This window comes from Cimex lectularius, unplaced genomic scaffold, assembly GCF_000648675.2.
Source record: "Cimex lectularius strain Harlan isolate CLEC.00 unplaced genomic scaffold, Clec_2.1 scaffold11, whole genome shotgun sequence".
In the NCBI taxonomy this organism is placed as follows: domain Eukaryota; kingdom Metazoa; phylum Arthropoda; class Insecta; order Hemiptera; family Cimicidae; genus Cimex; species Cimex lectularius.
The window spans coordinates 1,986,727-2,005,989 of NW_019392673.1; the positions used below are offsets into that span (position 1 = coordinate 1,986,727).

General features: G+C 34.2%; 3 protein-coding genes across 6 annotated transcripts; 1 reads left to right on the forward strand and 2 right to left on the reverse strand.

The window, feature by feature from the left end:
* Positions 1 to 1,978: 1,978 nt before the first annotated feature.
* Positions 1,979 to 3,691, reverse strand: LOC106668357 (eukaryotic initiation factor 4A-III). The gene is made up of 2 exons (XM_014397027.2): positions 2,229 to 3,691; positions 1,979 to 2,104 (listed from the first exon to the last, which is right to left on the reverse strand). The coding sequence occupies exon 1, from the start codon at positions 3,556 to 3,558 to the stop codon at positions 2,359 to 2,361; it is 1,200 nt and encodes a 399-aa protein (XP_014252513.1). The 5' UTR covers positions 3,559 to 3,691; the 3' UTR covers positions 1,979 to 2,104; positions 2,229 to 2,358.
* Positions 3,692 to 3,865: 174 nt separating this feature from the next.
* LOC106668358 (homeobox protein MOX-1-like) lies at positions 3,866 to 6,031 on the reverse strand. 2 transcript variants are annotated; one of them, XM_014397028.1, is made up of 3 exons: positions 5,842 to 6,031; positions 5,042 to 5,193; positions 3,866 to 3,939 (listed from the first exon to the last, which is right to left on the reverse strand). In XM_014397028.1, exons 1-3 carry the CDS (start codon positions 5,939 to 5,941, stop codon positions 3,883 to 3,885), a joined length of 309 nt encoding a protein of 102 aa, XP_014252514.1. In that variant the 5' UTR covers positions 5,942 to 6,031; the 3' UTR covers positions 3,866 to 3,882. The 2 variants fall into 2 exon arrangements, with proteins under 2 accessions (XP_014252514.1, XP_024081139.1); XM_024225371.1 differs by lacking the exon at positions 5,842 to 6,031 and adding an exon at positions 5,296 to 5,386.
* Positions 6,032 to 11,289: 5,258 nt separating this feature from the next.
* Positions 11,290 to 18,558, forward strand: LOC106668356 (BTB/POZ domain-containing protein 17). Of its 3 annotated transcripts, none has more exons than XM_014397026.2 (9): positions 11,290 to 11,655; positions 11,741 to 11,852; positions 12,177 to 12,317; positions 12,379 to 12,558; positions 12,623 to 12,742; positions 16,764 to 16,900; positions 16,969 to 17,198; positions 17,274 to 17,476; positions 17,548 to 18,558. In XM_014397026.2, exons 2-9 carry the CDS (start codon positions 11,742 to 11,744, stop codon positions 17,989 to 17,991), a joined length of 1,566 nt encoding a protein of 521 aa, XP_014252512.1. In that variant the 5' UTR covers positions 11,290 to 11,655; position 11,741; the 3' UTR covers positions 17,992 to 18,558. The 3 variants fall into 3 exon arrangements, with proteins under 3 accessions (XP_014252512.1, XP_014252510.1, XP_014252509.1); XM_014397024.2 differs by having other exon boundaries at positions 11,290 to 11,590; positions 11,687 to 11,852; XM_014397023.2 differs by having other exon boundaries at positions 11,290 to 11,590.
* The last annotated feature ends 705 nt before the right edge of the window (positions 18,559 to 19,263 follow it).

Consider the following 19,263-nt stretch of genomic DNA (forward strand, 5'->3'; position numbering starts at 1 on the left):
TTTATTTATTTATTTTTTGAGGGGATTTCAACGAGGTTGTACGAACCTTCAGGGTGCCAATGTTTGTAAGCGAATGTACAGAAAAGCCCGCTTGTATGTCTGGTCTGAATGCAGGGCCAGTGCTCATAACGCGTTAAAAAAGTTGTAGTTTTTATATGTTCAAGTAAAATTTTTGGGGCCGCGGTAGCCGAGTGGTTAGCGTGAGAGACTCTCGGCTCATAGATCCCGCGGTCGTGGGTTCGATTCCCACCATCGCCTGTGGCCTTTTTTTCGCGCTACCCTTCCCCCCCCCAAACGAATATGCATAATTAACATTGTCTTTGGCTAATATGCTCAGAACATAAAGCCATTGAAAAAGAAGAAAAAAAAGAAAAAAAAAGTAAAATTTCAAAATTATTATGGATTATGATAATATTGCATATAACATTTTTGTAGTAAAACGTGTCATTTTAGCGTTTTTTCATTATTGTTATTTTTATTAAAGCAAATATAAAAAAAAAAATTACAAAATAACATTGATAGAAGAAAAATGTTCAAAATTTTAATGTATATTGATGGAGCAGGCCTTTTCAGGTTACCCGTAACAATTCGCCATCAGCCTTAGCATTGTTTCAGGATTGTCCCAGGGGCCAATTTTGGGTCCCACGCTTTTTTCAATTTTTATCAACACCCTGCTCAAGCCTAGATCCAGATCCAGTACTACTCAATTTTCCTTTTTTCCCTCCTGGACAGTTTGGAAAAACTCGAAGAAGATTCAATCTGTCTTTCATTCCATTTTGCTTCTTCTGCCCTCTCCTAGAGTTTAGTTTGATTTTTCAATTTGTTGCTTATTTTCCTTCTTAATTCAATATCTGTTTACAGCAGTAACATTTTCTTTTTCTCATAGAGGAGACATCTTGCTTTGACTACCATATCTTTTCTTCTGCTCTAATTTGGAAAGCGTCAGAGGGTGAAACAAAAGTTTATTTACAGCTCTGTAGATTTCCAAGGCAACGAACATTAAAAGTCATTTGATCTCAGTCAATGCCCATTTATCATTTCTAATAATTAACAATAGAGAACAATCCATGGAAACAAGAGGTAAATAGGCAGCAGTATTCCAAAGTAATATTGTTACTTAAGCACTTAATACTTGTATAAATGTAGGGAACGGATTTGTGATAATTGTACCTGAAGTTTGACTAGAAAACGGATCTGTGTTTGCAGTGGTCAATGTCTACACCGTCTTTCATTTTTGAATCATTGGAACTTTTTTTTAAGGGTATTTCAACTACGAGGTTATACAAACCCTCGGGGTGCCAGTGTTCTTGAAAAAAGACCACATATATGTCAGGTTCAAATGCAGGGCAGAATTTTGTTAATTATAAGATTTTAACCTTGTTTTCTGGTTATCAGTATTCCTTCTTCTTTCTGGTGTTAACTTAGCTTTATTTTGAACCATCAAATAAATTCAGCACATAATATTGATGCAGGTCTACATGCTTAGAGTACTCAAGCCATTTTTAAAAAATAAATACATGCTGAACTATAAAATATACTCTCGGTCAGCTTCTAACCAATTTGAATTATTTAGTCAACAGTTCATCACTAATAATTGAATATTATAACGATTACATTCAAAATGCAGCCAACAGGACTGAAAACTTCCTTATTGAAGAAAATGTGAGGCTTGGCTCTGGTAACAAACCCAGCATCAAATAATATGGCTGGTAGCAAACCAATAACAAATAAATTAATAGGAAAATAGACAAAACAATAATGGATATAAAAATTATATTATTTATCCAATATATACATAAAACACAATTAAGAAAAGGTAATTAATTATCAGTAACTAAAATTTAAATGAAATTTTTGACATTTATATGACAATAAGATTTAAGTGTTGTTTCTTCTTTTAATGCCTTTAGGTAAGTCATTGTTGTAACACTTAAAAATCAAAATTATAAACAGAATCTGTTGTTAAAAAGTCAATATCTATCTTGTTATAATGAATTTTATTGGTAGAATCGAGGTCATTGTAAGTTCTTTCATTGTCACCATCAGTCTGGTCGACATTCATCCTTTTTGACTTCATTCTTCTGTTTTGAAACCAGACTTTAATCTAAAAAGATAAAAAAGATGTAAATAACAAAATCTAATTACAGGAAAGAGCAGAAAAACTTATATGTGTATTTATTATTAATGTTATGGCTAATAGTTAACTTATTAGTACATTTAGTGCTTACCAAAAACAATGGACCTTCAGGTCTGCAAGAACCTGAAGGAAAAGTTATGAATGCCTACCCTCGTAGAGATAGTTTTGACTTTGAAAAAAAAGGAAAAGAAAGAAGGGAAAAAGTTGTAACTTGGTGAGATCTAAATAAGATCTGCAACATTCATTGGCATTTCATCAATTTGTGTACTGTAGTACTGCTCAATATCTCTGAGGATCCTTATATCATCACTCTTGACAAATATGATCGCAACTCCTTTTCTCCCGAACCTGCCAGATCTGCCAATCCTGTGGATGTAAAGTTCTCGGTTGTTCGGAAGGTCATAGTTGATAACAAGCGAAACTTGTTGGACATCGATACCCCTGGCCCATACGTCTGTTGTGATAAGGACTCTGCTTTTACCAGACCTGAATTCCTTCATGATTGCGTCTCGTTCCTTCTGAGGCATGTCACCGTGCATGGAGCAAACGGTGAAATTGGCCTCACGCATTTTATCGGTGAGCCAGTCCACCTTTCTCCTCGTATTGCAGAAAATAACAGCTTGTGTTATCGTCAAAGTATCGTACAGATCGCAGAGTGTGTCGAACTTCCACTCCTCCCTTTCTACAGCGACAAAAAACTGTTTGATGCCTTCCAATGTCAATTCATCACGTTTGACGAGAATCCTGATGGGATCGGTCATAAATTTGCTGGTCATCTCGAGGATTTCGTGAGGCAACGTGGCCGATATGAGGACGACCTGGGTAGCCGGCGGGAGAAACCTGTACACGTCGTAAATCTGCTCTTTGAAACCTTTGTTAAGCATTTCGTCGGCTTCGTCCAGAACTAAGACTTTAATACCCCTCGTCCTGAGCGTCCGACGTTTGATCATATCGAAGACTCTGCCTGGGGTGCCGGAGACGACGTGCTGTCCGTAGTCGAGCTTCCTGATGTCCTCTCCGAGGCTGGTCCCGCCGATGCAAGCGTGGCACTGCACGTTCATGAGATCTCCAAGGGCGAGGATGACTTTCTGGATCTGGACGGCGAGTTCTCTGGTGGGCGAGAGGCAGAGGACTTGAGTGTCTCTCACTGTGATGTCCAACTTCTGGAGTATCGCGATGGCGAACGTGGCCGTCTTCCCAGTGCCGGATTGTGCCTGGGCGATCACGTCTCGTCCTTTTACGATCGGCAGGATCGACCTCTGCTGGATGGCCGACGGCTTCTCGAACCCGTAGGCGTAGATGCCCCGAAGAAGGTCTTCTTTCAGCCCCATCGACTGGAAAGACGGGATCACTTCCACGTTCTCGCTCGTCTCGAACTCCACGTACGAAAGATCCTCCTTCACAATCCGCCTGTCCGACATCTTCGATGCTCTTTCAAAAAAAGCAAAACTTTACCAAATAAAATCGGCTAAACCGAAGCGCGACGACTGTTTCCGACGGTTGCCCAACAGAACGTGTGCCCAATAAATGGCGTCTCACGAATAACGTAGAGAAATCGTTTTTAAAGCTGCCCTTTCACGCACACTCACCGCTCTCAAACGACGAAATTTCTAAATAATAGAGCGGTGAAATAAATTCCAAACATTCGCAGAGTAGAAATGATAAAACTGAGAGTAAAAACTACCTTTTAAAGCTATTTAACATTTCAATTTGTAATTTAGTCGTTACCTATCATTTTGGTCTGCCTACCCTTGCTGTGTTGGTTGGTCAGACTCCTTTCGGCATTTCACCATCTTTTGTGTCTAATAAAGAAACGACCAAATTAAAGTTTAAACTACTCAAGTAATTAATATTTACGTGACATTTTATATATGTTTATGATTATGCGATTACGTACACCTCCGTTCTTTCAGTTTACGCCTAACAAAAGTTATAATTCCTGAGATTATAGAAAAAATGGGTACATGGATTGAGCATTGAAACTTCAGGACTATGGATCTGGTCTGTGGTTTCTCTTTTTGCGGGAAAACGGCTGGACAGATTTCTCCAAGAAATTAGCCAGGACAGCTCTCATCGAAGGCTGTTTAAATAAATCGCGAACATCGAGGCATTACTCGTAGTACAAAGATTTGGATCTCTCCTTAACATACTAGGCCCAACCTACACGACGATAGAAGGCACTCGATTGTCCGAATTTCGTTGGTTTATTAAACTGAGATGAGAACAATTGTATTTGGATTCTTGACCATGGAAGGAGGGCGACTTCAACCAAACTTGCTCTATGTGCAACTCTGGTGCAAAAGATGTATTTCATTTTATGGCCGAATGTCCTATTCTTGCAGAGTTCCGTCTTTGTATGATTACTCTGTAAAAACAGTTTTGGAATATTAAACGATATACATCTGTAAAAATCTTGCGAAATTTGCCCGGCAGACGTGGTAAAACCGATATGAATTAATCAGAGAATGTAACTGGAAAAAGCCGATTATTAAGAAACATATAAATGTGTAGTGATTAGTGACCGTTAATCGATAATTATTCAGAAATCGTGAGACCAGACCGCATCTTACGATTTCTGAAACATATAAAATTGGATTAATAATAACGTTTAAAAAATCGTAAATGCAATAAATAAAGAATTAACAGACCTCTGGCAGACGGATTTTTCCAAATTGTAAAATACTTTTGTTTTCAAAGAGCTTTTTTTTTATCGAAACTGATGCGTATCGTTTAACTTCAAGTGTGTTTTTATTTTTTAAATTTGAGTTGTATGTTAATTCTTCCTCGTCTTCGTTCTTCCATTATAACACGTACGAAAAGTACATATATTCAAATTTACATTTTACATATGCATAGAAATGGAATGATTTTAGTTTGTTTTTTTACGAAGAAAAATTTGTGTACCTGCCTCTCTGTCAAGTTAAGTTCAACTGCAATTTCGTATCTCCTGAGGCGAGTCAAATAGTGCGACTGTGAAAATTCTTCTTCCAGACGTTTGATTTGACTTTTTGTAAAAGCTGTCCTTTCCTTCCTGGCGCATTTGTCTTCTTTACGGTCTAAAACAAACGGCATCCATATAAAAAAAAAAAGAAGGAAATTGTAATGGTACTATAATACAACTAATATTTTGTTTTAAAACTCGTAGATTCAAGTTGTACCTGACAGCTTGATTAGGTATAATATTATCATATCTCTTTTCAGCTAAGCACGGTAGTAATTTATTGGCACCTCTGAATCATGCTAATTTTGACATCGCATCTTAACCATAAGTCCGTTTCGCTAGATTTAGGCGTTAGATCTTGAATAAAATATCATCATTTCATTGACAAAGAAGATTAGAATGAAATTTAAACATGATTTTATGGGATAGGCTTCCTTCGGATGCAAAATTTTATTTCGCTCCCTAAAGCAGTTGTTACATACAAAATGAGTGTTTTCTCTTTTACTCAGCATCTTTTTCGCATATCGTACGTACGAGAGAGAGAGAGAGAGAGAGAGAGAGAGAGAGAGAGAGAGAGAGAGAGAGAGAGAGAGAAGAACTGATTGAAACAAACATCCGTATGTAAATCTACAAATATGTGCCTAACAATGCAGTTAATATTGCAGTTAATATTAGAAATATTGACACTTCATAAGCGATTGTCCCATATTTTACATCAACCTTAAACACAATATGACGCGAATATTCTTTTTTTTTCACTCACTCGATTCGAATTGTTCGTTAAGATTGTTTGGCGGTTGATAGACTATAGGATCGTGGTTCCTCCAAAGTGGCCATTCCTGGCTCCAGCTCCAGTTGTCCATCTTGGACTGAAACTAAGAATTCAACTCCCACACTTTTTATAGGCAGATTGACGTCAGCTTTGACTGGAGACTAGTCGGCATGCCGACACATGTGAGCAACCGTCGGGGGATAAGATTTCTTCTTTTCTTTATTCCTTTTTTTTTTCTTTCTCCCTAAGCATATTTATTACAGTAAAGCCTTAATTATTATTAAATAACGTAATTTAGAAAAGACATGAGCTGTCCAATGTTGGAATATTATAAAAAGGCCGGTTAGATCAAAAGGTGTACGACTTGACATAATTGTATGGATCTAACAGTAAAATATTGTTCTTTATTACTTTTTATTACGGCCTTAAATTTATTTGTTTAGTTTTATCTTTAAAAATAGAATTAGATTTTTTTAAATGTTGACTGGTTCTTAATCCTAAATTGCAAAGTAAACCTGACGGATCAAATGGTAAGAGTCGTTCAAACTATTGACAAATCAAACTAACTTTTAATCACCAGAACAAAAAAAATAGTACAAATTCTTTTCTCATTAATTATGGGTAACTTTTAAAAACTATAATTTCAGCCAGTTTCAATTTGAATAATATTCTTATTGAGAAAAGTAGTACACCATCTTGAAAGTAACTTTTGTATGGCAGATAAAAAGTTCTTTTTTGTCTGATTATATTTACAATCTGAGCGGTTTATTGAAGGTTTAGAAAACGATAACAATAATCTGTCCCTCCAAGTGGCTTAAACGAATGGGCTTAATCGAAATATTTTTCATTCATTCGGATTAGATGGGACTCCCTAGACTAAACAGCTTAGTCCGACGCTTTTCCTTATTTCTTTTGGTTGTAAAAATGCGATTTTTTTCTTATGTGACTCCGAGAGACGATAATTAGAAAAGTATCTCTAAGACAACCTTTCTGACCATGTTTGTTTTATTTCAAATAATTAAAGTCTAAGGAACGATAAATTTCAATTTAAATCTTTAAAAAAAAGTTAAATTGTCGTACTTAATTTCGCCGATGGAAACAGTCAAACAAAAAAGCCCCCCGTACATTTAGGCAGGATTGCTTACAAGCTAAGCCCATAGAACTTCCGATAGAGTTAGCTATTAATTTTTAATTAATTTGTATTTTAAGCGGCCATGGATAGGTGGTCTCATTATTTAATTATTGGGTTGTCCGGGAAATAATTCAGGTTTATGGTTATAAAATAAAAACAATTAAATAAATGATTTAAACAATTTTTAGCAATTAAAATACCTTCCATAACTCCCAATACACTTCTCTCAACGTGATGGCAACTTCTCTTTACCCTATGCATAGAATTTTGAGCCTTTGTTATTAACAAATTCTGTAAACGTATTTTCTAACGACTTTTGATCAATGCATTTTTTATGTTGTTAAACGGTTTCTGAAAAAAAGGTAGGCGAGAGGTCTGGGGAATAGGGAGGATGAGGCAGATCCTTATAATTAAGTTCCAACAGTTTTCCTATTGTCACAAATGAGATGGGGCCGTGTTTTGTCGTGGAACAGAATCAGCTTTTTCCGATTGAACAAAAATGTTTTCAATAGTGCCAACTTCTGGTGCATTACTTCAATTTGAGGGCGTTGATTGTTTCTCCAGGATTCAAGAAATTGTTTTTTGATAAGGTGGGGGGAAAATGTGGTGCTACTTCTCCTATGTAGAGCCATTGTCCAGGTCCAGAATGTCTGCTTTTATCGTAGAGAATCCACTTTTATCACAAGTAACAATTATATTTAGAAAAGGTTCGTTTCTGTTTAGGCAATGAAGTGTTTGGTGGCAAACTTCAAAACGATGATTTTTTTGGTGGTCGTTTGATGTGTGAGTAACTTTCGAGCTTTTTCACCTTTCCAGGTGGTCAGCGACGGTCGATTTACCAACTGAGAAATTCTCTGTAAGATTTTGAATAATTGCTCTGGGATTTTCTTCGACTAAATCTCTCAGAACATCATCGTCTAGAATATAAGAAATTCTTCCTAGCGTTCTTTCAAGGCTAAAGTATCCGTCTTGAAATTGTTTAAACCATCTCTGAACGAAAGTGCTCTCACTTGCACTGCCATCGCCCCAGTCTTAATTAATGTTTCTGGCCGATTGAACGCCGTTCCTACTGAGTTTAAATTCTTAAAACGAAATTACGCGAAAATCACGCGTTGACATTTCAGTAAATACGGAAATATTCCCCATGTAACGAATTGCTACTGAGGTAAACAATAAGGCCGAGTATGTTTGGTGAATAGGCTAAACCAACAATGAAGAGAAGTGCGGTTTTCTTCGGAGTATGTTACAGTAAAAAAAAAACCTGAGAACGGCGAAATAAAGTCGGCCAGGTTGAACAGTGTCTACTGCCAAAAACTTTTATAAACAACTAAATTGGCAAAATCGTTACTAATTTAATAATAGCCGAATAATTTAATTATTTTACGGTTATCGATCTAATACCAGTATTAACTGAGGATCTCTAGCTGTACTGTTGAAGATTTATTGTTAGTGTACTAAACAGTGATATACTTCAATTATCTGTCCCTTAGTAAAGATTTTTTTTCTTATTTTCTCTAGTTTAACCATTTAAATACCACATTAAATTTAAACCCTAGAATAGGAAAATTATTACCCTAATTTTAGTATAAATCTATTTGAATTAAATGTGTGCTTGTTCAAGGAAGATTGTCAAAGCAAAAATATAAATATTATGAAATTCAGGATTTAAACATTAAAAAACTGACTAATCTCTTATCTGGCCTGTTTCTATAATTCCTGATTTGCTTCCGACGCGTTTTTTTAAACTGACAATAATAGTATTTCTCATTTATTTTTCAATTGTACCCATACGTTCGTCTTTTCGTTTGTTCCTCTATGTAATACTCTTACAATTTACTGTTTTATTCTTTGTATTGTTTAAATGAAAAGTCAATAGTTTAAATTTTTCATTCTACAGGTCACTCTCACACTTAAAAAAAAATCTTTTTCAGAAAGGAAAGCCGACGATCGGTACAGATGAAAATTGTCTTTCGGTTAACATTTGAAGTGAGATTGTAGTCTAAACGAACGGATAAGGCGTGAACGAATATCTGGCGGATCTCTTCTTTTAGTCGGCGACCTTTAAATATGAATTAATTGGAGCAAGAGAAGTTTTTTCTCTCGCCTCACGAGAGAACGCCGACTTGTAAAAGCATAATTAAACAACGCTATTAGAGTACTTTGGTAAGTAGTGGCGTCGTAATTTTCAACAAAATAAAAATAAAAATAAAATAAACTATTTGGTTTGGACATAGAGTTGGACTGTGAGAGGACAAACATTTCTGTGCTAATTTTGAATTAACTTTAATTTTAAAAATGCGATAGAAGTTATGTATTTCGTTATGTAATAAAACGTTAAAAACACACAAAAAATATAATATCTTATGCAATCATCACATCCACTGTGGTACTACTAATAAAAGGAATTATAAAAAGTCCAGGAACAATTATAGCCACACTAAGTTCAATGCAAAATAAATGAAACTATCGAATAAAAATTATATTTTTGTTTTTGCTGATCATACTTTGTGTACGTTTCGGCATCATGCAACTGAACAACAAACTAAACTACAGTAAGTTAATAAAAATTACAATTATTTATTTGTAAAAAACGTCAGTTAAAGAAATTTAATTATACAAATACCGTGGATAAATTAACTAAAACAATTTAAAAGAAATTGACGACAAATTTTAAACGAACGAAAGTAACTACTGGAGTGAAATATTACACTTAACTAAAAATAAGTATTACAAATTAAAGCTTTTACAAAATTTATAATTTCATATTTTCATCTAATTACCTATCTGGATGTCCGATAAATCTACTGTGAAGTTAAAGGAACGCAAGATAAACTAAAGCTAGATGCAGCTAATTATTTTTTGTGTTTGTAATTGTGGCGTATTGTATAAATGTGATCACAATATTTTTTTCACACGGTCACAGTACTAAGTCCAATGCTGTACCCCGACGACATATGCCATGAGAAGCCTCTGGCACTCAGTATTGCCGTCCTTTCCTCCTGGCTTTAAGGTGGACAGCCCCTTGGAATTTACTAAGTCCGGAATGGAACTTGTTGAATAATTCGTGAATTATTAGTCGGGAGTTGTCGTTTTTGTGTATCTGGTAGTTCCTCACGTAACACTGGGAATTTATTTTTTATTGCTTGCAGCCGCTTTATTTTGGATGAAGACGCTGCTCTCCATATTTCGCACTTATGCCACCGGCCAGGGGCCTTACGATAGATTTATAAACTAGTATAGCGAGTTTGGGCCTTATCTTGGATTTGCGGTTTATAATGGAATATAGCACACCCAGACGAGCAAATCCTTCGTTCATTTTTTAATGTATGTGGTATTTCCAGGATATAGCCTTCTGTCCAGGTAAAATCCTAGGTACTTCACAGGGCTGTCAGGAGGATTTCACGGGATACCGTTTCCTTCAATTTGTAAGACTGTTGGGTCGCATGGGTAAAGATTTTCGCTTCGCACTGGAAGCAAAAATCTTGAAGGGATTATCTCCAGTTGCCATTTATCACAACATAACACATTTATCATAGTTTGATCAAAAACGTCCTGAACTGCTTATTGAATTTCTAAGATATCATGATTGGAGGCAATGTATTAGTGTGATGTAGGTTTAGAAAAACATTTTTTTATTGTGTCAGCGTTTCGACCTTTATTTAGATCATCTTCAGGGCTCAAGTGTGTGTTTTCTGGGTAGATTTATCACGGTTCTGAGACGTGTTGCAAGTGTTAGTGTTATAATTATTATATAGTTATAAAGGTTTGCTTACAATTAGAATAAAGGGGAAATATAAATGAGAAGTTTGTAGTATGGGCGATCGAAGTAGCTCAAGTAGTTAGAGCAACGGCGTATTGAGCCGAAGATCGTGGGTTCGAATCGCGCTCATGACACTAACTTTTTAATTTCAACCAAAACCTTACCTAAAAAGATTAATTAATTGAAAGAAGTAATTTGGTCAATCAGACCTCTAAATATAATGAGTTCTTTTTAAACTTTAAGTAATAAGATTGTACAACTTATCGAATTCCGGAGAATATTTTTAATCGATCGGGAATTTATGTATTTGATCGTAAGCTTGAAAAACATATTTACATTTACTAATAACAGTTTATGACTTTATGAGTCATCACTTTTGCCTCAGTCATACAAATCATATATTTATGACGTTATTTCTTTAAGCATATTTAAAAGCGCTCGAATATTAATGTTAATTAATTTAATATTTATTACTGTGATTTTGAATGATAATTAAAATTATCAAAAGAGCTGGTTAGGGAATTGAATAGTGTTCTAGTTCTTATCTACGACATAAACCTTACACTGATGGAAACCTACCTTTGTTGTGTGCTTTTTTTAAACGTCTTGATTTTTAAAATTCCTTTCCAATATTTTAATTAATAATAAGACATAAAAAAATAAGTAAAAGAAGTATTTAATTTGCAAAGTACTGCGAGCGTTTGGATTGCGATGAAATTTAAAGATCGGTTTCAAGACGGAATATGAATCCGACGGTTATCAAACCGCAAACGCTCGGACTACGAATGCAATTCTGACCCCTGGGAAAGAAATTTTTAAAAAATAATGTTGGAATGGGCCGTTGGAAGGTTAGACCATTTATTAATCGCTTAAAAGAATTTAATTTTTTCCATTTGAAGCTCCATTGCATATAGTTAGTTATAGCGTTCTAATTCTCAATTCAGGACCGTCCTTTGAATATTCTGTACTGTAAAAGGGCACCTTGGTGTGTGTTGTAGAATGTTTAGATCTGCAATGAGACCCCCAAACCAACCGTCAACGTTTGTTAACGATGCTGAAAATTGCATCTCGTCAGACCGTGCTGCAGCAGTTTCAGCCGAAGATGTCGAGGTAAGTCGATTTGAGTGACAAGTGAAATTTATCTTTTACGTATTTTGAATTCTCCAACAATTTAACAGTAGTCTTTTAGTTGTTATACTTTCGTGAAACCTAGTTTGTAAATGTCCGAGATATTTGTCAGTCGTTTGATCATCTTGATCTCCTTGGTCTCTGTGTTTGTTAAGCTACTTCTGCTACTTGTTAAGCTTACTGCTGACAGATTATGTAAAATTTTCAAGTTGTGCGAATGTAAAAATAGACGAACATAGATGGAAGCATTTATTTTATTGATATTGTACAATTCACGATTCACTCATTTACTAAATACATTAATAGGTAGACAATTCTCATCATGTTTTGCTCAAAATTGCAACACTCTATGCTGACAAATTGATGAACGACATAAGTCTCATAGTCGGCGGGATCGAATATCCGGCTCACAGGCTTATCCTGTGCGCTTCCAGCGATGTGTTCCAGGTATTTAACAAAACAGTCATAATTCGAAAAGCGGTTTGTGAGTTGTTACTGTCCATTTTAGGTTATGCTTATGAACCCACAGTGGAGTGAATCGCACGAGAGCAGAGTCGTGTTACAAGAAACTCCAGCTTGTGCTGAAATATTTGGTCAATTCTTGAGGTATTTTTACACCGGCCAGATAAAAATCAACCATAAAATAGTCACACCTCTTTTGGCCCTTTCTGACAAATACAACGTAAAGGTTAAAGCCTCAGTATATTATTGGTTGTGTGAATTGTTATTAACTTGAATGTAATTAATTACAGGATCTTACCAACCTTTGTATAGAGTACATGTGCAGCCACATAGCCTTAGCTGCTTCAAACAATCAACTTGTTACCTGGTTCCAATATACCTTATCTATCGGACACCATATCGTAGCTTATGTAAGTAATTTTTTAAATATTAAAATTAAAGGTCATTTGTTATTGAAATTCATAAAGCATTTTATTTTCATAAGAAACATTTTTAAATAAACCATGTCAAAATATGCCACATGATCCTTGGCACACACTTCGAACCGTCCAATAGTCAGATTTAAGTGTTTGAATCGCAAGTAAGACTGTTTTCAACTATTCTAATTGTTTATTTAATTTGTTTGTCTCTTTGTCTTTAAATCACATTTTTATTGATAATTATTTGATCTTTTAGTAAAAACAATTATACTCAGTAAATATTTAATGCATATGAATTACATTATTTGATAGTATAATATGCAACTTATAAAACCATGCAAGTCGAAAAGGAAGTTCACTCAATGAGCAGAATGTGTCTGTGACAACCAGTGTCAAGAATGATCTAACACAGAGCTTCCCCAACTGTGGTCCACAGTAAACTTTGAGAAAAAATAATAAATAAAAAATAAATGGAGAATGAATAATTACAATTAAAAATGAATAATGATGAGTACTGAAAACAAAAGTTTTGATTTTGCAGCAGCAGTCATTGTGTTCTCTGTAGGCATACTTTAGTTATGAAACAAGTACCAGCCTCTTTTAAGAAAGTTTTGGATGAGTCTGTTCAAATTATTAGTTACATCAAGTCATGGCCATTGACGTCAAGATTTTTCACAATACTACGTGTCAATATGGGAAGCCTTCATCATTCCCAGCTTCACCATACAGACATGTCCAAGTTAGGGGACTGTCTGTATAAGTACTTTCACAATCACAAGAATTACATTCTGAAGTCTTATATCTATTGATGGACCACAATTTCAAATTGGCCAACGTTTTCAATTCTGGATTTTGTTTTGTGAAAAGGGTCTGCTGGCTAAAAAGTTTGGGAAGGCCTGCTCTAAGAGATGCTGCCTAAGATAATGTTACAAAAATATAGCGAACTGTCAAATGAAGTAGGGTTGTCGCAGAGAAAAGGTGTGAATGGCCACCTAAACTAGATAGGAAAAGTTACAAGTGTGTGTAAAAAAGTTAGACAAGCTTAACTCGCAAGAACCTGAACATCTGGAAACACGCTAGTTGCTCTTTCAAAATTCAAGTGTTCATTGATTTATCAAAATATTTGTTATCGGCGAACAAAATAAATTTACTAATGCACTCCCAACGCCTTGAGACATATGCTAAACCGAAACCTGCTTTTCGAGAATTAAAAGCCCTGTTTTCAATTTTTATTTTATTTTTAAAGTTATCAGATATGAGTTTCTTCTATTGGGCATCCTAGTTCTATTTGGAACTGTGATAAACTTGCATGTTTTTGGAGAGGTGATTACTGGCTTGGAACAGGATGAAAGTTTTCATTGTCAAAACAAAAGTTGTACCAAAAGGCTTGGACTGATACTGCAATGGTTACAAAGAAAAGTTATACAGGGTGAATTGCTACTCGTGCTACAAACTTCTCCAGTAGATTCTTCACCCTAAAATGAACAAAAAAGTTCATATTGTCCATGGTCCGATTCTCAACCATTTCAGAGTAATTTCGCTTTTTATCGATTTTGAAAGATATCACGTCCTGGCGTCGGAAAATCGTGATATCTTTTAATCTAAACATTTCTCTTAAAATCTATAAGCACCGTTGAAATCCCCGTTAATTTTTAGAGAGAATCAAAATCATAATTCCATTGAAATTTTTTAATTTAATTTAATGCCCATTTAGTATGTAATGCTTAAGAAGTTTACAAACAGCTAGAAGGTCAAGGAAGAAAGACCCAAACGTTTTGCCACCTTCATCTTCTTATTGAAAAATTAACGGGGATTTCAACGGTGCTTATAGATTTTAAGAGAAATGTTTAGATTAAAAGATATCACGATTTTCCGACGCCAGGACGTGATATCTTTCAAAATCGATAAAAAGCGAAATTACTCTGAAATGGTTGAGAATCGGACCATGGTCAATATGAACTTTTTTGTTCATTTTAGGGTCAAGAATCTACTGGTGAAGTTTGTAGCACGAGTAGCAAGTCACTCTCAAACATTAGCAATCCTTGAACCACCATTTTTTCTCTTTTTGTCATCAACATCTTGGTCTCACAACCACTAAATAAGAAAATGACGAGTGCGTTGGAAGCGTTATTAAATCAGGTAGTTTTCCTCAAATTTGCTGCCTTCTGAGACTAAAATTAGAAACTCTGGATTACTTTATACACTTTCCGATTTACACAATTTTCCACTCTTTTTGTAGTTCTGGCTGAAATAAAACACAAAAAATTAGCCCAAACATTTTGCCACCGTCATCTTCTTATTGAAAAATTAACGGGAATTTCAACGGTGCTATTAGATTTTCAGAGAAATGTTTAGATTAAAAGATATCACGATTTTCCGACGCCAGGACGTGATATCTTTCAAAATCGATAAAAAGCGAAATTACTCTGAAATGGTTGAGAATCGGACCATGGACAATATGAACTTTTTTGTTCATTTTAGGGTGAAGAATCTACTGGAGAAGTTTGTAGCACGAGTAGCAATTCACCCTGTATATGTGGGATAATGTAAAAACTGTAGTAAAAGTATTTTTTCAATCAATATGTAAGGAGGGGCCTGTAGGAAATGGAACTGCTAGCAAAATTATTAAATAATATGATGAAAATATTTATTAAAAAAATTGTTTTAACTTGTGAATAATGAAATATCAGTTTTTTACTCACAGAATATTATCATACCGTGTAATGTTCATTAGATGTTCCAACAATCAGAAGTGTGTGACTGGTATTATTTACAAATGAATAACAATATTTATACATTTAGAACTTGGAATAGAGGAAATCCATAAAAAGTTTGTTTATAATTAACATTTTAAATTTAAAGAATAATCATTTAAAAATTTAATATTTAGTAATGTTCAGCTGTATGGCTTAGGGCTATCACACAATAGCGGTTTTGAACAAAGCATTTACCAAGAGGAAAACTGAGTCGGTGGGTCATTTCTTTCTTGAGAGTGGGACATGACAGATGGTGCAGTGCGAATCGCCTGGCGGTTTTGAAAGCATATTTCCTGGAATGGTTGTTAGTTGTGCATCAGCCATACTACACGTATCTGTTTTATGTCCAACTACACGTAAATTATTTGTTTTCGATTTTATTTTTATCTTGCATTCTTTTGCATTTAATTTATTAATTTCAACATGAACCACTATTGTTTTACATGTAATATATATACTTTTACAAGTTATATATTGTTCATTTCCTGCAAGTTACAATTTTTAGAGAATTGTTTATATACTGTTACATTGTTTTTGTAGAGGAGGTTTATTTGAGTATACGGAGGTGTCGAATTAGATTAGCTCTTTCTGGATCAAGCAAAGGGCAGTGGAACAAGAAAAGTTCCACGTCCTGAAACTGATTGCAGCAAATATACGCCGGTAATGTTGGCATTTCAATTCCTTGCAGATATTCCTGTGTCCTTGAGAGTCTCTTTATTGAGAGTCAATCCGATTCTGTCTTATACCTTTTGAAATTTTCTACCTTTTTTATCCAGTTGATTCCACAATTCCAAATCCAAATTATTGAAATGTTCTTTTTTCTGTTTATTTCCCTACAATCAGGAAACCTATATTCAACTGTTTTTCATTCTTTTTCCATTGGTAATATAGTAGGGACAGCAGAAGTACTTGTTTTTCGTCCATTGTACTAATAAACAATATTAGAATATAGTGCAGTATAATAATTGACAATACAGGAAAATGATTGGAACGAGATCGGCTCCTTTGAAGTAACCAACACGGTACTGCTAGTGATACCACAGCATGAGTCAGCTACGAAAAAACCGCGTTAAAAGCTTCAAAACCGCTACCTGTGTCAAAGCCCTTTGAAACCTTTTATTGAATATTGTCAGAATAATGTTTTGTGTGATTAAATATAATTAATATTTCAGGTTTGTTATTTTATTTATTTGGCTTAAAATAAAATTTAAAAGAAATATGTCGAAAAAATTAGTTATTTCAGTTTATTTTTCTAGGTTTGCCAAAATTTTTTAAAATGGAATTTTGAGTTAGTTGCAAAGAGTAAAGATTTTGCAAATTGCACTCATGAAATTCTGTCCAAGTTGCTACAGTGGAATGATTTAGTCGTTACAAATGAAATAACATTGTATAAGTTAGTAATTAAATTTAAAGTTTTATTTGAAACTCATATAGCAATACTCAGTAAATTTTTTTTTTCAGTTATGCGGTGGTATGGCTTGAACATCAGAGGCAAACACTTATCGAAGAGGGTCTTACGGGTGACAACTTAGAATTTTATATGAAAAATCTAGTTCAGGAAATTATGTCCCACATTAGATTTCCAATGATGACTCCAAGGCAACTTGCTGAGCTTCTCCTTAGCCCGCTTACAACAAAATATAAAGAGTTTTTCATTGAAAGAATGGCAATAGGGATGGCTTTTCATTCTGGTTAGTTATTATTAAACAAAAAAGAAAATTAAGAAATATAATTAATCATGATTAATCAATTAAGATCAATTTTAGATCAGCGTGAAAGAGTTCTTGAGGTTGCAAGAAGCGAAGCTGGAAAATTGCAGTTTACCCCTAGATTGTACACCGCAGACACTTTCAGCTCTACGCTCTGTGTAGATAATTTTTCATCGATGCCATTCTACCAAACGAGAACGCTTGTCTTCTCTTCCCATTCAGGCTTAGCTGAACATATGGGTGACAAACCATGTGACTGGGTTAGAATTTTATGTTCTTTTGATAAAATGTTTTTATTTAGATTATTGATTTAAAACTGGCTTTGTTTCAGGTAATTGATTTATACCCAAAAGGAGTTTGGTTTCCAAAGTGTTTTCTCATCGTGTGGCAGGGGACTGTCGAGTTACCCGAGAGCATACTTTGTTCAGTCAGACTCTCAATTACTTGTAGAGATGTCACAGAAGATTATCTCAGGGTAAAAATTGGAGTGCTTATTGTGGGTCTACAGGACGGTACTGAGCACGTTGTCAATGTAGTTGAGAAAAACCATTATTTCAGCAAGGATGATAGAGTCTTGAACATAGATAATATCATACCTTTTGATGACTTAAACTTAAGGCTTATTAAAAGCGATGGACATAAGCGACCACCTTACACTTACCTAGTCGGGCTTAACAAAGATTGCCTCAAAGTTCATATTGTCATCGCTCCGTTGTCAGATGTCTCGAGTATAGAACCACAAAAAGATTACTTCTTCCATAACCGAGGGAGGTAGCAAAGACTTAATTTATAATTGTATTATTTGTAATTTACATAATATTGACTATGAAAGAAATCTTCATTCAATGAGACGTCAAAATACTAAGTTGATATTTTCAGAATTGTCTTCCTTAAAATAATTTTGGAAATAATATGAGTCAATTGTATTCCAAATAAAAAAGGAAGTCTTAGGGAATGTTAATTAATTTTAAACGCGTAAGATTTTTATTTTCTTCAAGCATTCTTAAATACATCGTAGATGTATAAAATGTCGATAATTGTTCTCAATTATACAGGTAATGTACTGCAATTTATCAAAACCAAATTTTTGAGCAGTATAAAGTGGGATCAAGCTCCGCACAAAATTAACATTACAACACTGTCAAAATAAAAATAAATAAAAAAGTAGACAATGGACAGCATTCATCATGATTGATGTAGTCAAATGTACATAAAATGTGTTTTGCATAATTTTAAACGTTGAATGAACCATTGTTACATGATATGTATGTGTGAAAAAGGCTGTAAATGTTATTTAAAAAAATTATTGAGACTTAACTATTATATGTTGTTTGTTTATTTGCTGTGTTTATTATAAATTTTATTATCAATTGTTATTGCAAATAAATATTAATTTAAAAAAAGAAACTTTTGTCTGATTGTTAACATGTCCTATATATCATATATATACAAATTTTTTAAATTCAAACTATCACGCATAAATATTAAATAAAACATGAATTTGAACATCCTTACTCTTTTGAATAATTGGTTTTGTAATATTTTATACTTAAACCCTGGTGAGAGCTGGGATGTTAAAAAACAAAATCAAATTTGTACTATTATCCCACTGTTGAAACACTTGTGAAACCTTAAGTTTGTGGGGTGATGAACTTGCAGATTTATATCCTGGTTTAAAATTTCCGATAGCTTTTTCAATCATGTTTTGAGAACAGGTATAGTTGTTACGATTCATTCATGTCATCACATCATTTTCAGAAGTGATAAGATTTCGGCTAAAGACCGGATTCCCGTGCAATTACTCCTTTTTTTTTTTTTTTTTTTTTTTTTGCACTTTGAATGAAAGCAGCAGAGATATATTAATCACGGAAAGAACATACTTCTGACAGTACTATTATTTTACACGAAATTGCAGTATACTTCACAGTTTTTGCTTTTTTTAAATTTTTATTTTATACACATACATATTGCACATAAATTTAAATGCATGAAAACAATCTAAATAATTTTAATGATTTTCAGCATTGAGTAAACAAATTTAATGTAA